This window comes from Jaculus jaculus, chromosome 11, assembly GCF_020740685.1.
Source record: "Jaculus jaculus isolate mJacJac1 chromosome 11, mJacJac1.mat.Y.cur, whole genome shotgun sequence".
Taxonomy (NCBI): domain Eukaryota; kingdom Metazoa; phylum Chordata; class Mammalia; order Rodentia; family Dipodidae; genus Jaculus; species Jaculus jaculus.
In genome coordinates, this window is record NC_059112.1 from 111,424,159 (window position 1) to 111,448,477 (window position 24,319).

Below are 24,319 nucleotides of genomic sequence, written 5' to 3' on the forward strand. Positions count from 1 at the left end.
GCTGGGGTGTAGCTGAGCAGTAGAGTGGTTATCTAGCATGAGGGAGGCCTTGGATTTGACCCTTAATACCTTGGGAAATAAACTGCTCTTAATGTGGTCAAGAAATTGCATTCTTGGTTCAAGCAATGGCGTACTGATTATTTTCAATAGGAGAACAAAAGCAAGGATTCTGATTCAAGATATTAATCAGCTATGCAGTTATATTTATTTATGTTTGGGCATCCTCCCCCCAGCTTAATCCTACCCCAATGTTCTTCTATGAATGATTATCTTTGTTTAACTAGGAGAAAATAAGTCTTGGATCAAAGTCTAGTCTGTTTGGATACTTTCTTTGTGTAGCATCGAATGCCATATTATCAGCAAATGACTAAATCCACATTTGTGGCCAAGAACCTGCCAGAGTTGCTTGAGATGAGCTAAAGGATGCTTCTAGCAGATTCTTTTAGGGTAAGATTTTTTTTTTCAAATTTTATTTATTCATTTATTTGAGAGAGAGGGAGAGAAAAAGCGGGGGGGGGGGGGGCGGACAAAGTGCCAGGGCCTCTAGCCCCTGCAAACAAATTCCAGACCCATGTACCACTTTGTGCATCTGGCTTATGTGGGTACCAGTGAATCAAACATGGGTCCTCAGGCTTTGTAGGCAAGCACCATAACCGCTAAGCCATCTCTCCAGCCCTAGGGTAAGATTTTTTTTTTGGGGGGGTGGTTTGAGGTAGGGTCTCACTTTGGCCCAGGCTGACTTGGAATTCACTATGTACTCTCGGAGTGGCCTTGAACTCACATCCACCCTCCTACCTCTACTTCTTGAGTGCTGGGATTAAAGACATGCACCACCATGCCTGGCCCTGAGGTAAGATTTTAAGGCAATCATGACTACTAACAGTCATTGTCTCTCAAACATTATTTTTCCTCCTCTGATCTGTGCTTGGTCACTGCAAGAAAAAAGGCTCTGCAAGTGCAGCCACTCTGCTCAGGCCTCCCTGAGATGTTGCCAGATCCTCTCAGCCCTACAGTCAGCCCTGCCTCTTTCCAATCCTCTTCTCTTCCAGTCAGAAAGAACAGAGGGACTAAAAGAGCTTTCTACTAAAACATGCCACATCAGCCAGGCATGGTGGCACATGCCTTTAATCCCAGCACCCAGGAAGCTGAGGTAGGTCTGTTGTGAGTTTAAGGCCAGTCTGGGTTACACAGAGTGAGTTCCAGGTCAGTGTGGGATAGAATGAGATCCTGCTTTAAGCTTTAAAATCCAACAACAAACTTCTGCCCAGTCGAAAACCACCACATAGTCCACAAGCCAAGCCTGGTCATCCAAGGCTGCTCCAAGACTCACAGAGGGGGCTCTGCCCTAATTGCTAAATCCACCTTGCCGTAATTCTCCAGGTAACCAACGGTCAACAACGACACTAAGGCACTTGAGGTGGAACTGATTCACCATTTCTGGAAAGCCACTCTCTTTACAGCCAGCCATGGACCCTGAGAGAGAAGGGGAGGGGCTGGTCTCTGAGGACAGGCCTGATGGCCAGGCTGACACTTGCAACACTTCACAGCTAGGTCCTTCTCCCCTAGGACCCTAGTCCCAGAGAACCAGCCATCTGGTACCAGAACACATCTCTTGCTGCAGTTACTAAAGGGCAAGAAGTAGAAGGCAGGGATGTCTGCTTGGCAAATTTGGTCTGCTCAGGCAGCTAGGGACAGCTCAGGTTACCCACCTCGGACCAATAAGAGCAGAGCGCCTGCAAGAGCATCCACTGACAGCTCTCCCAGCTCCTCTGCACCACTCCACGCCTGCAGTCAGAGATGCCTAGCTCCTGGACTATGGCACACATCTGATCACAAGTCCCTGCTAGAAAAAGAAGCTGGCCACTAGTCCGGTCATCTCTGCCACAAAATTGAAAATAAACATCTACTTGATTCCATAAAGGAGTTACAATGCCAGCTGTTTAGTATTTAGCCCCTCTCCTTAGTTTTAAACTCACCTGAGGTCTCTCCAAGGGCACACTCACTACAAGCGCCTAGCCACAGCCTCTACCTGACCAGCCTGGCATCTGTTTGCTGCTTAGTCTGCTCAGAGTTCTTGGTACAAATTCTCTAAATAGCTGGGGCAATGATGGGTTTTGGCATCACTGCACTCTGCAATCCCCCCTCCCCAAACACACACACACACCCCTCAGTCCCCTGTAAGTGGGAGGCACAGAGCAGGGTGCCTATTCCAGGCACAGCTACAACGTTACAACCAAGCCTTAAGGCTGTTCATCTGTATCTTCATTTTCTCCTTTTGATTCTTCCTCATCTTGACCACAGAAACAGAACCAAAGAGAGAAACCCTCTCACATCCTCTGTAAGACATCAAAAGGCCCTGGAAAGTTCACAACAATGGAGGGTGGTGTCTGGTACAAGTCACTACTCCACAGCTGGGTCAGGGGGGTACCTTACACTCCAGACTTCTGGGGAGTGGCTCTGTGACACCACCATGAAGCAATGATACCCAAGGAAGAGCTCAGACCAAATCTACATCCTGGCCTGTCCCTTTGTATGTATGTGTGTGTAAGGGGGGGGGGGCTGTGTGACCTTGGTCCAGCCCCTCCAACACCTGGGGCCAGTCCCTTCTTCAGTAAAATGTCTGAGGTCACCCTGAGCTCTCAAGTTCCAGGAATGCTTGCAACCTTATGGTGGGAGCCTGAAGAAGCCAGTCTGTGGCACTTGAGCATCTCAATGGATAGACAACGGCGTCTCAACAACATACACGAGAGTGACAAGTAAAGCAAACCCGAATCCGTAGAAGTGATTCAAGACAAACACGCTTTTAGCCCACCCTGGGCACAGACCACTCTAGTTTGAGAAGAAGCCAATGTACCAAATTAGTTTATAACTTCAACAAGCAACTCCACGGAAACCGAGCTTAAAACCCGCATTTGCGAAGATACCTTCCTACTATCATCAACGGGAAGAGCATCGCCTACTCCCAGAATAGCAGAATTTCTGGGCTTCGAGATCATCTAGGCAACTAGCTCAAAGGAGGGCAGCGGGGAAGTGAGCATCGCAGAGCGGGAAGCGGCGGCCAAGGTCACCGGCTAGCAGGGATGGGGGAGCGCGCGGCCCCCGAACTCCGCACAGGCCGCGGCCCGGGGACCCGCGGAGGGGCGGCCGCCGGCGGGGCCCACGCACCTCCTCGGCCTGCTTGCGCAGCGCCTTCTCGCGCTCGTACTGCGTGAGCAGCTGCTCGTTGTCCTCGCGCAGCAGCTCCAGCTCCACCTCGTGCTCCTGGTTCTCGCTCAGCACCGAGTCCAGGTTCTCCAGCACGTTCACCACGAGCGGCATGAGCTCCTTGACCACCTCCTCGTCGTAGCAGTGGATGAGGCGCTCGAACTCGCGGTAGATGGAGCCCGCCAGGCCCGACACGCGCTCCGACATCACCGAGCCCGAGCAGTAGTCGTCCTGGTACACCACCACGCCGCCGCCCTCGTCCATCTGGATCTCCATCATCGCGGCCGCGGCCGCCAGCGCGGCCCGCCCGCCCGTCCTCCCGGGGACTCCGCAGGCCGCTGTCGCCTCAGGGCCGCCCTGCCCGCCTCAGGCCCCGCCGCCGCCGCCGCCGTCGCCGCCCGGGCCGCGCCCGTCACCCGCTCGCCGGAAGTGCTGCGCGCCTAGCCCCGCCCCGCACGCAGAGACGTCACCGGAAGCGGGGCGACGGCGCTTCCGGCCTCGCCGCCCGGGGATTTGGGACGGTTTTGTACGGCTGCTGGGCTCCGCGCCACCCCAGCTCCCTCGCTGTCGTCTCTTCCCCACCCCGTGTCGTCTACTCAGGTAGCCCAGGGGTTCACGCGGCGCCCGCCACGGGCGCGCCCAGCTCCGCTCCGCGTGGCCGCAGCCTCGACGTTCCTAACTCGCGGCTGGCTGAGCAGCCGGCCCAGGGGGTGTCGCTGCGGACACCAAGAACCTAGAACTTTGATTTCAGGCTCTCGGACGATTTTTATTTATTTGAGACACTCAGAGAGAATGGGCGCTCCAGGGCCTCCAGCAGTTGCAAACAAACTCCAGATGCGTGCGCCACCTTCTGCGTCTGGCTTACGTGGGTCCTGGGGAATCGAGCCTGGGTCCTTAGACTTCGCAGGCAAACTCCCTAACCACTAAGTCGCCTTCACCAGCTCAAAGATGATTTATAAAGATATATTTGAGAGAGTAGATAGAATGGGTGCGCCAGGGTCTCTAGCTATTGCAAACGAACTCCAGACGCATGTGCCACCTTATGCAGCTGGCTTACTTGGGTTCTGGGGAATCGATCCTGGGTTCTTAGGCTTTGCAGGCAAGTGCCTTAACCGCTAAGCCACCACTCCGGTCCAGAGATGATTTTTTCCCCCTTTTTTTCAATGGTTTTAACAAGGTAGGGTTTCGCTCTAGCCCAGGCTAATTTAGAATTCACTATGTAGTCTCAGGATGGACTCGAACTCATGGTGATCCTATCTCTTTCCCAAAAGATGTACGCCACCACACCCGGCTCAGATGGTTTCTAATTCCTGCTGTCTCCACCTGAAAGGTTTCCTGGTCAGCTCATATCCCATCCTTTTTTTTTTGAGGTAGGTTCTCATTCTGGAATTCACTATGTAGTCTCAGAGTGGCCTTGAACTCACAGCGATCCTCTTACTTTTAATTTCCAAGTCCCTAATGCCTGCCAAAGTCATAGAGATCGCTGATATGTCCCTCTTGTTTCTTCACAATTTATATTTCAGATAGTGCTTTATGGTTACACCTAAGAGTATTTCACCAGTGAGCTCTCAGAATGTTAAGGATTAAAAAAGAAAGAGAGCCAGCCAGCCAGGGGCCGGACAGATAGGTGCTGCTGTTCAAGCACGAGGACCCAAGTTTGATCCACTGCTTCCGCATCAAAGTCTGGGTGCGAGCACACACCTGTAACTCCAGACCTGAGGGTGGGCAGACAGCAGGCTCCCTGGGGCTCTCTGGTCAGGTAGCCTAACTAAAAAATGCTTCAAGGTCAGAGAGACTATCTCAAGGAAGTAAGATGAAAGAGTGATTATTAAAAAAAAACTGGGTGAGTCGGGTGTGATGGTGCACACTTTTAATCCTAGTGCTCAGGAGGCAGAGGTAGGAGGATCGCCATGAGTTTGAGGCCATCCTGAGACTAGACAGTGAATTCCAGGTCAGCCTGGGTTAGAGCGAGACTTTACTTCAAAAAATCAAGACAAAACCAAACCCCTGGATGCCCTCCTCTGGCCTCTGCCAAGTGTGTACACAGGGTGCACACACACACAAAAGGTCAGTTCAGAAGGAAGGAGGGAACCCAGGGGAGCAACAAATCTACAAGGCTCAAATACCTATGGTATATCATGAAAAGACAGTCCATGTCAAAAGAGCCAGCATTATTTTTGGAACTAGGAATGTGACTTCAGGTGGCAACTACAACCATTTCACTCCTTCCTGCTAACACAAGAGGAGCCACCAGGATCCATATGCTATGTCTGGGATTTCAGGGCTTGGCTGGTGCCAGAGCAGTTGCTACCATGTAATGTTGTATTGTCAGTGATGAAGTCAGTTCATAAAACTCTCCTTACTTCCAGTTTTGTGTGGGCAAGTGTGGATGGTTCCAGATAACCCATGTTGCCTTTCTTTGCGACACTTTGGTTTTCATGCAAAGCCTGGGTACCAACAGTCAGAACCCCCTAAAGGCTCTTCTAGGCAGGCAGTCTGAGAAGGGTTATGCCCCCAAATCCGCCCGAGGATAGTGTGTGAGTGAAAATTGTGATATAAAGGAAAGCCTGTTCTTTCTCTTCAGGATTGCAATCTGACAAAACTAATAGCTGACACCTTACCTACTTATTACAAGGCTTGCTTACTGGGTCACTGGGGCAGTTCAGAGCCAAGGTAGGGCAGATTAAGTTGCCATAACATCACTTACCCAAGAGAATATATGCTTAAGATATACAAACGTTATGAATAACTTAGGCACCTTCACCACTAACTCTGTGCAAAGCTTTGAGAATCCTCTGGCTAAGGGTGGGGTGAAACATTCCTTTTCCAATAAAAAGCTATTGGAAAGAGTTGTAGTGTTCAAGCTGTTTTTTGCAGACCAGACACTGGAAGAAAGCAAACACACACACAAACAGGCAAAGGCTAAGAATGTATGATTACTAAGTTTAATTCAACTGTTATACCCAATTCTGCCTCATAAAAATAATAAAATGTTCCTATCAAAATTACATTGTGATGTGAAGATAGGTTTCTTGTTCTGATACAGCTATAGAAAAATGTTGGCACCAAATGCACTTGAAAGTTTTAAGGCTTAATAAGAATAAAGACTAGTAATTCCCCCGTGCAGCCTGGAGGATCGGAACAGGATGTGTTCACACATGGGCATCCTTGACTCACGTAGACTCACGTAGCACCTTTCAAATGCAAGTGATGACCTCACACCCCTCCACTCAGCTGCGCATAACCTCCTCTGCTCCCTGCAGTAAGTGGACAACTCAAGCTCGGAGCCCAGCTCAGAAGAAGAGATGGGAAGATGCCTAAATTGGTGGCTGTGGGCCCCACCTCCACCTAGCCATTTAGGCCAGTGGGTGGAGCTAGAACTCCTCTAACTGAGCTAACAGCAGGGCCAGCACTGGATGTCATATTTTTCCTTAACAATCCAATTGAATTCACAAATCATTTTTTTTCCGATTTTTCAAGGTAGGGTCTCACTCTAGCCCAGGCAGACCTAGAATTCACTCTGTATTCACACAATCCTCCTATTTCTGGTTTAAAGGATTAAAGGTATACACCACCATGCCTGGCTCACAAATCATGTTCTCCTTAAGAAAATAGTTACGCTGGGTGTGGTGGTGCACGCCTTTAATCCCAGCACTCGGAAGGCAGAGGTAGGAGGATTGCCATGAGTTCCAGGCTACCCTGAGACTACACAGTAAATTCCAGGCCAGCCTAAGTTAAGTGAGACCCTACCTCGAAAAACAAAACAAAGTTACAAAAGTGGTTCATTTCTAACATCAAGACTATTTCCTCGTATCTTAAACAAGTTAGTGTCTAGGCTTAAAAAGCTACCCATCATTTATGACTTTTTAAATGACATTTTTAAATGGGGAAAAATACCTTGAATTTCAAATGACATCCCCATAAATGACTCTAAAACACGGCCTACTTGAGTCCTTACACAATCACATCAAGGTCATGTTTCTTGGCTGCAGTCCGCAAGGTAACCGAAAGGGCAAAACTCTTCGGTCGACAAAGGCACATGCAGACCCCTGGACAGATGACACTGAGGAAGTGAAGCTTGGCAGGTGACGCCTGCAGGCACTTAAGCAGCCAGGTCTAGCTAAGGATAACTGCGGAGTTGTCTCCAGACTTGAATAAAGAGGGTATTTCTGGCACCTGGTGTGAGCTTTCTAGGCACTCAGAGATTGGGCACAACATCCAGAACCTCTTCTAACATGGCCACCAAGGTGGAGCATGAATCTAAGGCTGGAGTGGAGTCTGGGCTGGGGAGGAGGAGCCTTTGTCTGATGAAGACAGACCACTGTGCCAGCCAGCAGTTGTGACTGTAAAGGCCTAAGGAGCATTGCTTGTGAACATGGTCAAGAGGGTAAAGCTTTTCCTCTTCATCTAATGTGCCTGTGTAAAGACATTTTTCTGGAAGGTGTTAGAAATGGAGTCCACAGGTATTTATGAACAGCAGATATTTCTAGCCTTTTGGATGTTAAAGAAACCAACTTAAAAATCCAAGGTTTGTCAGAAGATCTTCCCACCAACTACAGGAAAAGAACAAGAAAGAATGGGAACATGCCCAGTACCTGGGCATGTCTTAGCAGGTTTTAAGCCCCACTGAGGCCAGGGACCTCATGAACAGGAAGAAGCATGCATCAGCAGTTAACTCCACATCACAGGTTAGGAACACAGACCTAGACTTGAGACTGATGAGAGAAACAAAGGAAAGAATCCACAAGTGAGCCTGGCATGCCAAGAACAGAGCCAGCTCTTAGAGGGGAAGACAGGTGGCTACTTGAGACCTGGCCGTGGCTTTAGGTGCAGGAACCAAGAACGTAGAGAATCAATATATAAAAACCTCTCACAGGACAAGACTGAGGATAACTTTGGTTTCTGTTGACTGCTACCAATAAAAAGCAATCAGGATGTTTCAAGACTATAGAACACATTGGGGATAAAACAAGGAGACGTTGAGGTTCAGAGGTAATCTGAGAAATGGAAGCCATTTTGGGGATAGGCATTCCCAGAAGGGGGGTGTTTAATGCAGACTCCACTTCTTCTTGCTTCTACTTATGCCTCCCTCCTCCATTACAAAGTGGCAGATAGAAGACCTTACCATCCCTCCTGCTACGTAGCACAATCTCCTCTGCCCTCCCCCACCTTAGTTTGCTCCACACTGAGCAACTAATGAACAGAGTCCCATTTTATCCCCCCAGATGTGTATCCTGGCAGTCTGGAAGGTGCAGTCCTCTGCATTCCTTGTGATGGCAACAGGGCCTATGGGCAGCCAATCCCACCTGTGTGACAAACCATCTCCCACCCTTGCTTATTTGGTTAAAGGAAACACTAACATTCAATACCCTATCTCTGAGTGTCCAGCCCGCTACAGTCAAAACAGGAGCTTCTCAATAGAAGGAGATGCTGGATTTGCCTCCGGGTGGATTCAGGACCTTGTTGTGGGAGCGAGGCCGTGGACCCAGCCTGGGCTCATGGCTGTCCACTGTGGGCATGGGTTCAGGAGCTTTGGCATGGCCCGCTTCTTGTGAGCTGCCCTTCTCACCCTGTTCTTCCCGGGGCAGAGAACTTGTAACAGCTGTGGGACAAAGCACAGTGACCATTAGAGAAAGGCAGTCGCCACCCTTCCAGGGAAGCAGCAGAGAAAGAAGTTGGTGTCAGAAAGCAGTTAGTCAGACTACAATATGGTAAATTTAAAAGAGATAATAAGGTCAGGTTCTTTTGCACCAAGAGAACTTGGTGTGAGAGGCAGATGTGCTTCTGAAACTAAGCACTGAGTTAGGGCTGGCTGCTCTAAACACTCTGATGTCTTCCCTCAATGTTATCTACCTTTGTTTTTAATTTTTTTTGTTTGTTTTCCAAGGTAGGGTCTTGTTCTAGCCTAGCCTGACCTGAAATTTACTATGTAGTCTTAGGATAGCCTCGAACTCATGGCGCTCCTCCTACCTCTGCCTTCCAAATGGTGGGATTAAACACATGTGCTACCATGCCTGGCTTTTTTTTTTGAGTAGGGTCTCACTATAGCTCAGTCTGACTGAACTCACTCTATGCCCAAGCTGGCCATGAATTCATGTTTGCATCTCCATGCCTGGCTAAGTTATTTCTTCTTCTTCTTCATTTTTAAAATTTTCTTTTATTTTTCCAGGTGGGGTCTCACTGTAGCCCAGGCGGACCTGGAATTCACTGTCAACTATTTCAAGGTGGCCTCAAACTCACAGCAATCCTCCTACCTCTGCCTCCTGAGTGCTGGGATTAAAGGCATGGGCCACGGCACCCAGTGAGTTATTTCTTTATAACACATTACACTTCATTCACTTCTCCTGTCTAAAGTATAATAAACTTTCTTAGAGCAAGGAACATACCTTAACTGAGGGTCTAACAAGGCTCCTGACCTCACTGCTCAAGATATTTTGACGGAAGGATGAATTAACTTACAGGTATCTGAGTAATCAGCTGCAGGAAATGGTGACCAGTCATTTCACAGAACTGTGCTTCCCAGTCTGAGCTCAGACCAATGGCATGGCAGCTGACTCAAGAGATTGAATAGGGAATGCTCCAGTCCTCCCTGAAACACACAGGCCTCACCTCTCCTTTTCTACTTATGTTCTTCCAAGGTCTACCAGCTCTGGCCTTGGTCAAAAGTTCTAGATCCTTGCCCTTTATACTGGCTCAAATGAGCTTTTAGGAGACAACACCTTGGTCTCATGTATAGGCTCACTGGCAATGAAAAGGAAGAAAGAAAATCTAAAGGTTATTATCGGAGGTAACTAGGATCATGTTCCCAGCCTTCTTCAAATACTAACTAACCCCCCTTAGCAACACACGCCCCTGTGTTTGTTTAGATGGATGCTTTGGTTTTGCCAGCACACCAGCAGCTCTTCCAGGCTGAAGCCATGCAGAGGAAGCAGCAAACAAGTTCACTCACCTTTGAGGTCACATCTGGAGTCTTCTCCTTCACACAGTAAAACATGATCCTATAACAAGACAAGCTATGAGGTCAGGGCTCAGCCAGGTGGACAACAAAAACCAGGCCACGGCTAAGTGAGGTAACCCAGGCTCAGAAAGCCAAGCGCCACATGTTCTCTCTCATATGTGGATCCTAGCTACAGATGATTGGGCTTCTGCGTGAGAATGAAAATACTTAGTAGCAGAGGCCAGTAAGTTAACAAGGAGACATAAAGGGAATAGAAAGGAAGGGAGGAGGGTTCTTAATAGGTTGACATTGTATATATGTAAGTACAATGATTGAGATGGGGAGGTAATATGATGGAGAAGGGAATTTCAAAGGGGAAAGTGGGGGGGAGGGGAGAGAATTACCATGGGATTTTTTTTTTTATAATCATGGAAAATGCTAATAAAAATTAAAAAAAAAAAAAAAGAAACCAGGCCACGGATGACTTCAGTTTATTTTGATATTCTTTTTGGTAGTACCAGGGTTTCAGTCTAGGGCCTTGTACATTGCAAGTACACTACCACTGAGCTTACATCTCCAATCCTCTTTTCACTTTTCCTTTTTGAGACAGGTCTCATTAAGTTAACAAAGGCTGGCCTTGAACTTATTCTGTAGGCCAGGCACACATTGAACTTGTGATTCGCCATCAGCTTCTTGAGTATTTGGAACCAAAGGCCTACACCACCAGAAATATTTATTCTTAACATTCAATACATAATTTTATGACAATTCTACAATAAACAAAGTAGATGGGTGAGGTGCAGCTCAGTGGTTGTTTGCCTAGCATGTAATAGCTTCTGGGTTTGATCGCCAGCATCACAAAGAAAAGAAAAAAAGCAGCTGGGAATAGTGGTGTACACCTTTAAACCCAGTACTTGGGAGGCAGAGGTAGGAGAATCTCAGTGAGTTTGAGGCCACCCTGAAAATACAGAGTGAATTCCAGGTCAGCCTGGGCCACAATGAGATCCTACCTTGAAAAACAAAACAAAAAATACCCAGACTTACAAACTGAGCCCCCCCCCCCACTCTGCTGTACTGCTGTGATGACACCCTGTCTCAATTATATTATCCTACACAGGGCCTCTTGATACTATCCTGAAGCAAATCCCAACTATCCTATCTACCCATAAAAAATAATAAAATGAGCCGGGTGTGGTGGCACATGCCTTTAATCTCAGCACTCAGGAGGCACAGCGAGGAGGATCACAGTGAGTTCGAGATGATCCTGAGACTACATAGTGAGTTCCAGGTCAGTATGGACTAGAGTGAGACCCTACCTCGAAAAACGAAAATAAATAACTAAATAAAATAAAATTATTTCTTAAAAGCTAGGTGGCATGTTTTCTAGTTCATCCACACTGTACATGCATCAGAACTTCCTTTTTATTTTTTTGTTTTGTTTTTTTATTTTTCAAGGTAGGGTCTCAATCTGGTCCAGGCTGACCTGGAATTCACTATGTAGCCTCTGGGTGGCCTTGAACTTGTGGTGATCCTCCTACCTCTGCCTCCTGAGTGCTGGGATTAAAGGCGTGCGCCACCATGCCCGGCTTTGCCCAGCATTTTTTTAGTGTGGGTATTGGGAATCAAATTTGGGATCCTTATGCTGAGACACAAGCACATTATGGATTGAGCTATCTCTCTAGCCACCTTGCCTACACATGCCCTCCTCCTTAAAAAAATAAATTGGACTGGAGGGATGCCTTAGCAGTTAAGGTGTTTGCCTGCAAAGCCAAAGGACACAGGTTCAATTCCCCAGGGCCCATGTTAGCCAGATGCACTAGGGAACACACCATCTGGAGTTCATCTGCAGTGGCTGGAGAGGCCCTGGTGCGCCCATTCTCTCTCTCTCTCCCTCCCTCTTAAAAAATAAATAAGTAGGGCTGGAGAGATGGAGTAGCGGTTAAGCGCTTGCCTGTGAAGCCTAAGGACCCCGGTTCGAGGCTCGGTTCCCCAGGTCCCACGTTAGCCAGATGCACAAGGGGGCGCACGCGTCTGGAGTTCATTTGCAGAGGCTGGAAGCCCTGGCATGCCCATTCTCTCTCTCTCCCTCTATCTGTCTTTCTCTCTGTGTCTGTCGCTCTCAAATAAATAAATAAAATTAAAAAAAAAAAATAAGTAAATTTATTGGGCTGGAGAGATGGTTTAGCAGTTAAGGCATTCTTGCCTGCAAAGCCTAAGGACCCAATACCCATGTAACCCAGATACACATGGTGCACAGTCTATTTATTTATTTGAGAAAGAGAGAGAGAAAGAGGCAGACAGAGAGGATGGGTGTTACAGGGCCTGTAGCCACTGCAAACAAACTCCTAGGCTGGCCACCTTTGCCACCGCCACTCAAGTGCTAGAAGTGAGAGCCATAAGGCATGGGTACGTAGGAATGCAGGGGTGCTGCCACACCTGATATGCTTAACTTTAAAAATACACGTTTTTTTATTTATCTGTGAGGACAGAGATTCGGAATGACTGGACACATCAGGGCTTCCTGTCACTACAAATGTACACTAGATGCATGTGCCACTTTGTGCATATGGCTTTATGTGGGTCCTAGGGAAGCACACTTGGGCCAGCAGGCTTTGCAAAGAAGCACCTTTAACCCCTGAACCGTCTTGGCAGGCCCCTGCTTTACTTTTTGAGGGGCTGTCAAACTGATCTTAGCTGTGGCACCTTCTTGCATTCCCACTAGCAATGCAGTCTATTTCCCTACTTGTCAACACTTGTTAAGAATTTTGTATTTAGAGCTGGACGTGGGGGCTCACGCCTTTAATCCTAACGCTTGGGAAGCACAAGTAGGAGGATCGCCATGAGTTTGAGGCCACCGTAAGACTACATAGTGAATTCCAAGTCAGCCTGAGCTACAGTGAAACCCTACCTTGAAAAACTAAAAAAAAAAAAAAAAAAAAAAAGAAAAGAAAAAGAAAAAAATTATATTTAGGGTCAGAAAGATGGCTTAAGGCTCTTGTCTGCAAAGCCTAGGGACCCAGGTTAAATTCCCCAGAACCCACGTAAACCAGATGCACAAAGTGGCACATGCCTCTGGAGTTCAACCTGCAGCAACTACAGGCTCTAGTATGCCACTTGTCTCTCATGCTCATAAAATGTTTATGATTAGGTTTCCCTTGCTTAAAAACTAATGTGGTTTTGCACCTTCTCATGGCAAATGCCTCTTATTTGCATATGTGTGTGTGAGGGGGAGGCAACCCAGGACCTCTTGTCCTTACAAATAAAACTTGTGTTACTTCTTGCTTCTGGGTTTACATGGGTACTGCAGAACTGAACCTGAGCTGGCAGGTTTCCCTCTGACCACTTAGCCGTCTCCCCTTCCTGGGTCCTCCTGCTCTGTGTCCAGAAGAATTATGGGCCCACACTTCACTCATTCCATGTTCACTGGAACTCGTGAGTCCAAAGCTGCTTCTTTGGGCTCAGCTAATCTAACGTCTGACCAGCCGGAGCACAACAGAGTCCCCATGCCACACACTTCCTGTGGAGTTAGCACCGCTGCCTAGTGCTCATTGGGGGTCATGCCTGCCTCCTGAGATTCCCAATTGCGGAGCAGTCACTGCGGTAAGACCAGCAGGTATGTAAGGCTATTCAACTGAGCTGGCCATGACAAATGCTCTCCCATCTGTTTGTTTTCCTTGTTTCATTTCCATTTCAATTCTGTAATGGGTGCTTTTCTGGAATGTAACCAACAATAATGTAATGATTTTCTAAAAGTAATACCACCTGGGAGTGGTGGCGCATGCCTTTACCCAGCACTTGGGAGGCAGAGATAGGAGAATCACTGAGTTCGAGGCCACCCTGAGACTATACAGTGAATTCCAGGTCAGCCTGGGCTAGAGTGAGACCCTACCTCGAAAAACTAAAAAACAAATGAACAAATAAATAAAAGTAATACCAGACATGGCTAGAATTTTAAGACAAATAGTTCTTGTTCTTCCTCCTTGTCTTCCTCTTTTTTTCCTTTCCTTTTTTTTTTTTTTTTTTTTTTTTTTTAGAGACAAGATCTTATTTAGCCCAGGCCACTCTCAAATTCACTATGTAGCTGAGGATGACCTTGAACTCCTGACCCTCCTGCCTCCAACTATATGTGCTTGGTATACAGGTATGAGCCATCATACCTGGCTTGAGGTAGGAAGGTGGAAAAGAGAACAGTTAAGAAATATTGCTAAACCAGGTGTGGTGGCTCATCATGAAGTCAGAGCATGTTTCTTGGATGACTCAGGGGAGCTTCCAAACCCAGTGATGAATAACCATTCCCAGGAATACCACATCAAGTACCTGCCTCTTCCTAATAGAACATCACACCTGCCTGAAGCCTGTTTAAGAGAACTTGGCTCAGACTTTGTTTTTCTTTTCCCTCTGCTACCTTAATGCTGTCCTTACCTTGGGCTTGTTTGGGTGTGCCAAAGGTGCAGTGGCAGTGACTGGGGACCCAAAAATGTCACTGGTCTTCCCACCAGGTGGGTTCAGACGTTGTCGAGTCTGCACAGGAGTTGATTCGTCAAAGATACCACTTCCTTTCCCTCCTACAGAAACAACCACAGAACAATAAACACTGGACACCCTGTTTCTTCCCACTAGAGACGTGCCAGCTTCAAGTCTCAGGCAGACAGGGTAATGGCACATGGGTCTAAATGCCTGAAGCCCTACATCTCAGTCAGCCCTTTACTTGGGGCCTGCTGAAGCCTTCACAAGTGGGCTCAAGCTGATCTAGGAGGCCCCTAAAAGGAAAAAGAATTAACAGTACCTTTTTCCTCTAGAGTTTTCTTGATGCTGAGCAGTGCAAGCTTTCTTGTTTAAGAGTCTCCTTTGTTAAACCCAGGAACAGTTCTTCAGTAATTTTTTTTGAGGTAGGGTCTCATTTTAGCCCAGGTTAGCCTGGAATTCACTATGTAGTCTCAAGCTAGCCTTGAACTCACAGTGCTCCTCCTACCTCTGCCTCACAAGTGGTAGGATAAAAGGCAGGATTTTTTTTTTTTTTTTTTTGAGACAGTCTTATGTAGTCCAGACTGGCCTCAGACTCATTATGTAAGCAAGGATGGTCTTGAACTTCTGATCCTCCTGCCTTCACCTCCCCAGTACTGATTTTTAACATGGTGCTAGTTTGTGAATGCTAGGTAAGCACTCTACTAATTGAGCCATATACCCATCCCCGGTTCTTTAGAAGATTAAAAGCAAACAGCTAAATGTTTAGTTCCCACAGAGTGTGGCCCTATTCATGGTGAACCTGTAATCTGGAAAACACTAGTCATTCTGACTTCCTTCTTGCTGGAATGTCTACTGCTAACTAGATGTATCAGCAACTTAGACATGTGACATCCTTGCTGCCAGCTGTGAGCTGCTAAGTCAGATAGAAGTGAGCATCTCAGGTGGAGCTTTGTGTGAGCTGAAGTCAGGGCATGCCACAACGATGTCCAGATACCTGAAAGGCAAGAAGACAGCTGCCTTATGCAGTACCAACGGATGTCTTCACTCAGCAGACACCAGGTACCTACTGTCCACAAAGCACTGTGTTAATGGAGGCAGGCTGTGGTGGTTGGATGTAAATGTATGTTCCCCATAGTGTGGGGTACTTTTGGTTAAGATTAAGCTTCCTACTCAAGTCTCCAGCAGCCTGCCGGAAGAGTTGTGTCACTGGGTGTGTCAAGAGCCAGTTTCAGCTCTGGCTGTTCGTGCTTGTATGTTGGCCTTTCCCGTCTCAGCTGTGATGCTGAAGGGAGCCAGTTTCTTCCACCAGGATGAACCGTCCCCTGGAATCCCTAAGCTTGAAACAAACCCTGTCCTCCTATAAGCTGATTTTAGAGGAAAAGGTAACCGCAACACAGGCTTTGTCAAAGTGATGTCCCTAGTGCACCAAAGAGTTACTGTCTACAAAAGGAAAGACAATGTGCTTTGCCGTCTAGCTGTGCTGCTCGGTTGCTTGGCCTTTCTGCCCACAATTCCTCATCTGCACAGTAAGGACAAAAGAGCCACCCCCTAGGCTCGAACAAGGATTCTGTGAGTTGCTGTAGCACCTAGTTCAAATGCCTGGGACAATGATTGACACACGAACACTGAATGAAGGCCAGCTGTGCTTTCTGTGGGCTGTGATGCACACTCCTCTGGGTCTCTAATACAACCACGGCCATTTTAACCAGAGCCTCGTAAGAGGGGCCTGTGGACCAGTTTCCTCAGCAGAGGAGATGGCAGGACATTAGGCCCTTACCTGGTATTCCGGCCACTCTCCCTCCTGCACCACTGCTGGTGTATGCATCCTGCTCCAGCTGCCATAGCAGGAAGCATTGGAGTATCTAAGACATCCAAGTTAACTTTTGCCCCATCATGAATATGAGTTGTCTCTTAACTATATAGAGGAGTAATCACACCATATATCTTTATATAGCTTTGAAGCAAGAAAAAGTAGCTCAATCCACTGGGAGTTGAAGAAAAAATTTAAGATACGTTTTAAGAAGCCAAATTAAATAGTGCATTGGCATAAACAGCATAAACATGCATTGTAGGTAAACAGTGGGCAACCTCTTTAGAGACTATTTGGAAGTTTTTTAAATTCACACACCTACTTACCCAGCAATTCTGCACACAGAAATTAAATAGAGCCCAATGGGTCTATTGAGGTTGGTTCATTGATTTATTTGTTCTGCTCTTTTAGACAAGGTCACAGGCTGGCCTTGGGCTCCGGAGGTTCTATAGCTATGCACCACCAGGACTAGTCTCAGGTCAATATGCAGCAAGAAAACCCAAATCCAAAGGCCAATTCTGCCAGAAACTATCTGTGGGCTCAGACACACCAGAGAACCCCCTCAAGCCTGTTTCTGCTGTTGTCAGAGTAGCTCTCTACCTTCTAGGGTGTGGTGAGGGTGACATGTAAAAGCATATGCAAGGCACTCAGCACACTCACTGGATACTAGACAGGCCATAAACACAAATTATCCTTGTCAGGTAAATGGGAAAACCTGTGAAGATCCCAGATGAGAGCTAGCAAGACGCACGAAGACGAAGACAACGGACGGCAGTCTCCAGCGAAGATTCCCTGGGCTTGCACGGCAGGTTATCCACACAGCTTCGAAAGTGCGCCTCTGCACACTGCTCTCAGCCTGGCTCTCAAACTGCAGGGCTGTTTGAGTGACTGAGCCCAAGGCCCTTGGGGAGTGGACAGAACTAGCAGGGACTGTTTTCAAAGAGCCCTGGTAGGATAGAAAACAATCTCCAACATTGGGGGAAAAAACCTGGTCGTGGCAGCAAGTAAGTCAAGGCATCCAGACCCCACTGTGCCTTAGAGCATGCATGAGGCTCAGAGGCATGCCATGCTTTCCAGAGAACTCCACCTGCTGTGCGGGTTAGTCTAAAGACAACTCTGGAAACAGTCTGCTGAGGGAGGGCCAAGTGAGCTGTCTGAATCTACCTTGCACTTAAGACTGCTCTGCTGTCACTCGTATGAAGGCTGCACAGGGCTGGCTACTCCTGGTTCTAACCCATGCTGGATACAACATGAGCCTTCCTGCAACCCCAGCCCATGCCCCAATTAAACAAACAAAAGCTACCCTTTGCATCTACCTGTTTTGTTGTTGTTGTTTTCTTTTCTTTTTGTTTTCAAGGTCCATTCTCGCTTAGCTCAGGCTGACTGAATTCACTATAGTCTCAGGGTGACCTCAAACTCTCGGCGATCCTCCCGCCTCTGCCTCCTGAGTGCTGGGATTAAAGGTGTGCATCACCACGCCTGGCTGCATCTACCTGTTTTATTCATCTATACCTGAAAAGAATTGGCATGAGGTAGGGAGTAGGCCTCGCTCTTGTTCTAGAATGCTAGAACAAGATATATAACCCTTCAGATCTTTCAAGGATGGGTCAAATCTCACTTTCCTCTCATGGATACACACAGAAGATACTGTGTGGCTGGTCAACAGGACAGTCTGTCACCCAAATGAAGACTCTTCACCTTTTTTCTTGCCACAGTGTCAGGTTGGACTCAACTCCAGATTTTCCCATCTCAGCTTGAGTGCTGAGACTAGACCTGCCACCACGACCAGCTAAACAAGCCTGTTCAAAGACTCTCCCCTTTCACCACTGGACAGCAAGGCAAGTTCTAAAGAACAGTGTGGAGGGAAGGAAGGCCCATACCTGGGGGGTTTGTCCTCTTGGGTATGTTCTGAGGTTCTTCAGTTGGTCCAAAAATATTAGACGCCATCCTGTTGGGCTTGCTCGAAGGAACAGCTTCTTCTGGACTTCCAAAAAGATTACTCGATTCTCCACCGGGGGGCTTCATGGACCTACAATTACCGAGCAAACACGAGTTACTGAAGGCTGACAACAGGCTCCTGGGGCCCATGAGAATTGGTGTTGGTCTTTCTCATGCTCTAGGGCTAATCCCAAAAAGCAGAAATGAAAGCCACAGCTGGGCATCATGGCACACACCTAGAACTCCAGCGCTTGGGAGGCTGGGGCTTCAGTTCAAAGCCAGCTTGGGAGTCACAACAATGCCCTGTCTATCACAGAGAAAGAGAGAGAGAATACAGAGACATGTTCTCTCATGTAAGAAAGGGAGAGGAGGGATCACATGAGGAACTTTATATTTTCTAGAAGTCACATCATATAAAGATGAGAAATTAGTATTTTAGAGCTGGGCGTGGTGGCACACGCCTTTAATCCCAGCACTTGGGAGGCAGAGGTAGGAGGACTGCCGTGAGTTCGAGGCCACCCTGAGATACTATTCCCCTCCCCCGAAAAAAAGAAACTAGTTTTTATTTGTTTACTTGTTCATCTTTAACTGCTGAAATATCTCCCAGCCCCTTACATAAGCTCCTTTCTGCTTTCATGCTACACGTTTTCTTTTTTCCTCCCCTTCTCAGCTGTGTTTCCTTCTCTTGCTTTTTGATCTCAAATCAAATACTCTTTACTCACTCTCATACCTCCTTATTTACATACATATAAACATTAAACGTTTGGATACACATGAGAGAACATGTGACTTTTATATACATTTTAAAATATTTATTTATTTGCAAGCAGAGAGAGGGAAAGAACAAAAGAAGAAGTGAGAGAATGGGCACACCAGGGCTTCCAACCACTCAAATGACCTCCAGACCCATGTGTCACCTTGTGTATCTGGCTTATTTGGGGTCCTGGAGAATGGAACTTGGGTCCTTAGGCTTCACAGGCAAGTACCTTAACTGCTAAGCCACCTCTCCAGCCCTGACTTTTATATTTTATCTATTTATTTGGGAGGGAGAGAATGGGAGTACTAGGGCCTCTAGCCGCTGCAAATGAACTTCAGATACATGCACCACTTTGTGCTTCTGGCTTTACATGGTACTAGAGAATCAAACTTGGGTCATTAGGTTTTATGAGCAAGCACCTTAGTGGCTAAGCCAGCTCTCCAGTTCCATGGCTAGTTTTTACTACACCAGCTGAAGACCCATGAATTACCACATAGCTTTGCCCTGACATCCAGAGCATGGTAAAACACTGAATTCACATGCATCTTTTCAGACACCTGGTTAAACTTAAAACAATTTTTAAAACTTATTTATTGGAGAGAGAATGAGCATGCCAGGACCTCTAGCCACTACAAACAGACTCCAGATGCATGTGCATCTGGCTTACATGGGTAATGGGGAATCTAACCTAGGTCCTTAGGCTTCTCAAACAAGTGCCTTAACAGCTAAGCCATCTCTCCAGCCCCTTGGCTAGACTTAAAAAAAATTAAATATGCTGGGTGTGGTGGCACATGCCTTTAATCCCAGCACTGGAGAGGCAGAGGTAGGAGGACTGCCATGAGTTTGAGGCCACCCTGAGAGTACATAGTGAATTCCAAGTCAGCCTGAGCTAGCATGAGACCCAACCTCGGGACTGTGTAGTCTCAGGGTGGCCTTGAACTTACGGCGATCCACCTACCTCTGCCTCTCCAGTGCTGGGATTAAAGGTGTGCACTACCACGCCCAGCTTTTTTCTCTCTCCCTCTTTAGTAAAATTCTTTATTTATTTGCGGGGGGGGGGGGGCGGAGAGAATACGGGCATTCCAGGGCCTCCAGCCACTGCAAATGAAATCTAGATGTGCCACTTTGTGTTATGGCTTTATGTGGTACTGGGGAATTGAACCCAGGGTGGTTAGGTTTGGATGCAAGTGCCTTAACCACTAAGCCATCTCTCCAGCCCCCCTGGTTTTTTTTTTTTTGGTTTTTCGAGGTCTGGTCTCACTCTAGCCCAGGCTGACCTGGAATTCACTATGTAATCTCAGGGTGACCTCGAACCCACAGCGATCCACCTACCTCTGCCTCCCAAGTGCTGGGATTAAAGGCGTGCGCCACCACGCCCGGCTCTGACTAGACTTTAAAATGCAATTCAACAGGTATAGTGGAGCACACCTGACCCCCAGCACTTGGGAGGTAGAAGCAGGAGAATCAGGCACTCAAAGGTCATTCTCAGCTATGTATCAAGACCAGTCTGAGCTACATGATTCTGTCTCAGGAATAAAATAAAAGATACTTCAAAGAGGGACCACACCTGGTCTAGAGTGAAACCCTACCTCAAAACAAAACAAAACAAAACAAAACAAAACAAAACAAAACAAAACAAAACAAAACAAAACAAAACAAAACAAAAAAACAGTAAGGTGAAAGAGAGCCATAGATGCCAGGCACATGTTGGCAGACTTGTAAACTAGGGCCAGGTCTGTGTGCTTGAGAGGAAGGAAGGGGAAAGCAGATGTGCCAGTCCTGCTTGGTCAGCAGTTAACATTCCTGAGTCCTATGAAGGGGGAAACAGTCTGTTGGGGGGGAGGGAGGAGTCTAAATTACAAATAGCCAGCTTATGTTAGAAAAGGGCTGAAGAAGATCTTAAATCAGGAGCTGGGCGTGGTGGTATACACCTTTAAAATCTAGCATCAGTAGATGTGAGTTCAAGGCCAGCCTGGGACTATAAAGTGAGTTCCAGGTCAGTTTAGGTTAAAGTGACACCCTATCTAGGGAAAAAAAAAAAGAAGGTCTTAGGTCAGGTAAATTGTGAGGCAAAATAAGACTGTCTACCAGGAGTGGTGGTACACCCTTTTAATCCCAGCTCTCAGGAGGCAGAGGTAGGAGGATCACTGTGAGTTTGAGGCCTCCCTGAGACTACACAGTGAATTCCAGGTCAGCCTGAGCTAGTGAGACCCTACTTTGAAAATAATAATAATAATAATGCTGTCTAATTTTGGTGGCCATTTTCCAACTACAGAGCTATGGCCATTACTATAGCTTTCTTGGAAAAAAAGATCTGCAATATTTAGAATGGAATGGAACTCACCATCAAGTTTCCTGAGTTAAAATTCCTATTTTACTCATTTTCTTTTCTTTTTCAGGGAGGAGGAAGATGGCTGCCCTTGAACTGTATGACCAGGGATGGTCTTGAACTCCTAATTCTCCTTTCTCCACCTCCCAAGTGCTGAGATCACAAGTATGCATATGCGTGGCTTTATTTTATCCATTTTCAACTTATCTGATGTATAGCTTTGTCTTTCAAATATTCATCACATCAAGTATTTAGCAGGCCCTCATTCTATACTTTTATTTTCCCAGTTTGCCTCACACACACTTCCTGAGCCCCCAATGTCAACTCTACATTAGATCCCGTAGACAGAAAGAACAGGAGCAAATGCTTTGCTGTGTCTCCAGATCTAACAGGAAAGCCAGATCTGTGTGCCCAAGGCTTGTGCGCTCCAGGAAAGTAATGCGACAGGAGAACTGTCTCTGGAGAAGGTGTGGTCCACACTGAGTTTGTGGTGGACACACAGAAAGTTACTGGTACTTACTAGAAATTAAATGTTAATGTGGGTTGTAATGATGAATTTAAAAGTGTTTTGTGGGCTGAAGACATGGCTTAGTGGTTAAGGTGCTTGCCTGTGAAGCCTAGGGACTCAGGTGTGATTCCCTAGGACCCACGTAAGCCAGATGCACAAGGTGGTGCATGTGTCTGGAGTTTATAGTATCTGAAGGCCCTGGTACACCCATTCTCTCTCTCTCTCATCTATCTGCCCCCCCCCCAATAAATAAGTAAACAACAACAAAAAAAGTTTTGTGTGTGCTTCCGAATTTCATTTGAAAACAAGACAAGAAAGTAAGTGGCATCCAGTGTGTTTGGGCACAGGGAATGGTACTGAGGCCTGGGCCCTTTTAGCAGGAGGTGTAGCTATCTTCACCAATGGGGCTGGAGAGAAAGCTCAGCAGTTAAAGGCACTTGCTTGAAAAGCTTGATAAGCCATCCAGGGTTTGAGTCCCCAGAACCCACAAAAGCCAGATGCACAAATTGTCACAAGCAGTGGCAAGAGACTCTGGCACACCCATTATTTCCCTCCCTCTCTTTCTCTCTCCCTGCTTGCAAATAAATGAAACACATATATATTTTTTTAAAAAAGACAATGGACCAGCACAAGGTTCATAGGCAGGCAACAGACATTCAAGTCTCAAAGGCTACCTCAGCAGGGTCTCACAATTAAGATTGAGTTCAATAGGCCTTTCAATAAAAATAAGGCCCACAACAATGGCACAGTGTGGCCTTCTGGAAACAAGCAGCAGTTATCACAATGGCACCAACAGGAGGGGGGAAGGGTATTAGCCAACTCATATGCTTGGGGTTAGGCTTAGTATTCTCAATGTGGGGTACATTCCAATTCTTTGCTTTTATAGTACCCCTTAAATATTTTTTCAGTGGAGATATTCAGAAGGTACAAGAGAATATAAGCAGCACGCACCAAAAGAAGAGAGGCCCACATAGCTCAAGTGGACTGTGGCACTGGAGAGGCAGAGAAAACAAAAGCCATAGTCACCTGAAGGGTCTCAATGCCTGAGGTCCTGTTTCAGAAAAACTTGTGTGGACTGTCCAGCTTGGGAAGGAAACTATGAGGAAATGACTTGGGCTACATTATTCACAAGGTTCAATCTTACAGTTTAAGAACTTTAAATTTTTTTTACGTATTTTATTTGAGAGAGACGGGGGGGGGGGGGGGGGGGAGAAATGGGCGTGCCAGGGCCTTCAGTTGCTGCAAATGAACTCCAAAGGCATGCTCCACTTTGAGCATCTGGCTTATGTGGGACCCGGGGAATTGAGCCTGAGTCCTCAAGCTTTGCAGGCAAAGTCTTAACCGCTAAGCCATCTCTCCAGCCCCCGTTTAAGCACTTTTGGATGGGTGACAGCATAATGCTTTTACAGGTCAAAACCACTCAGCACAAGATACTCTCAACAAGGAAACAAAGGACGTAGGGTCACAAGAGAGAAAAACCCACAGGAGCATTAAAGCTGCAGGCAAAATCAAGGCATCAGTGTGGCAAGGTTGCTGCTATCTAACCTCCAACTCCACAAGGTGCCATTTAAATCACGGCTTCCAGGGGCGGCCCAGGCAGAGCCTTCCAGTTACGCTTCATCATTCAGTTAAGTCTCTTTTGTTGTTGTTGTTTCACTTTTACGATATCCAAAGGATTTCCTCCTTTTACTAATATCCGCTTCCGAGGACGCCTATTTGGCAGCTAACTTCTGTAGCTCAGAAAGTCAACCGAACATCCATCAGTCTCACTATTGATCGCTCAACCCAGCTGAGTAAAGTGATTAATGGACAGTAAGAGGCAGTGTTGGCCAGGCGGGGAGGGGTCCCATGAAGGGCCTGCGCTCCCACCCCCGCCGGTACGAGTCCACCTAAGAGGACGGGTCAGCAGGGCGACTGCAGCCGCCTCCAGTCAACCACATTCGAGTCATCGCGCCCGACCGGAGGCAGCTCGAGCACGGGGCTCACAGGCGTCCGCCCCGCGCCCGACCCGAGGGCCATGCGGCGCCGTGTGGGGAGGACGCGCATCCCCGCCCCGGAACCCCTCCGCCTTCGCGGGACACCTGAGAGAGGAGCTGCGGACGATAGCTCCAGCGGACGAGCTCGCCGGGGCGCTTCCCGCCACGTGGCCGCGGCCCCGCACCCGCCCGGACCCGTCCTCGACCCGCGCACCTGCAGCTCCCGCGGCCAGCCTCGCCGTCCGCGCCCTGGAACATGTCGGCCGCGGGCCCGGGCCTCCTCGGTCTCCGCGCAGACGTTCCCGCTCGGCCCCGCCCGCGCAGGTACCACACTCGCCCGCGCCCGTTGGACACCGCCCACGCCAGTCACAGCCCTGCGGCTTATCCCGCGGC

General features: G+C 47.6%; 2 protein-coding genes across 13 annotated transcripts in view; both read right to left on the reverse strand.

The window, feature by feature from the left end:
* Mapk8ip3 (mitogen-activated protein kinase 8 interacting protein 3) overlaps positions 1 to 3,500 on the reverse strand; it is a 47,981-nt gene extending 44,481 nt beyond the window's left edge. For all 12 annotated transcript variants that reach the window (XM_004652166.2, XM_004652162.2, XM_004652161.2 and 9 more), the window contains exon 1: positions 3,166 to 3,500. In XM_004652166.2, coding sequence (XP_004652223.2) covers positions 3,166 to 3,483 — 318 coding nt within the window. In that variant the 5' untranslated portion in view covers positions 3,484 to 3,500. The remainder of the gene's footprint in view (positions 1 to 3,165) is intronic.
* Positions 3,501 to 6,135: 2,635 nt separating this feature from the next.
* Jpt2 (Jupiter microtubule associated homolog 2) lies at positions 6,136 to 24,239 on the reverse strand. Its single transcript, XM_004652159.2, has 5 exons — positions 24,141 to 24,239; positions 18,299 to 18,447; positions 14,564 to 14,706; positions 10,154 to 10,202; positions 6,136 to 8,806 (listed from the first exon to the last, which is right to left on the reverse strand). Exons 1-5 carry the CDS (start codon positions 24,182 to 24,184, stop codon positions 8,619 to 8,621), a joined length of 573 nt encoding a protein of 190 aa, XP_004652216.1. The 5' UTR covers positions 24,185 to 24,239; the 3' UTR covers positions 6,136 to 8,618.
* Positions 24,240 to 24,319: the final 80 nt, after the last annotated feature.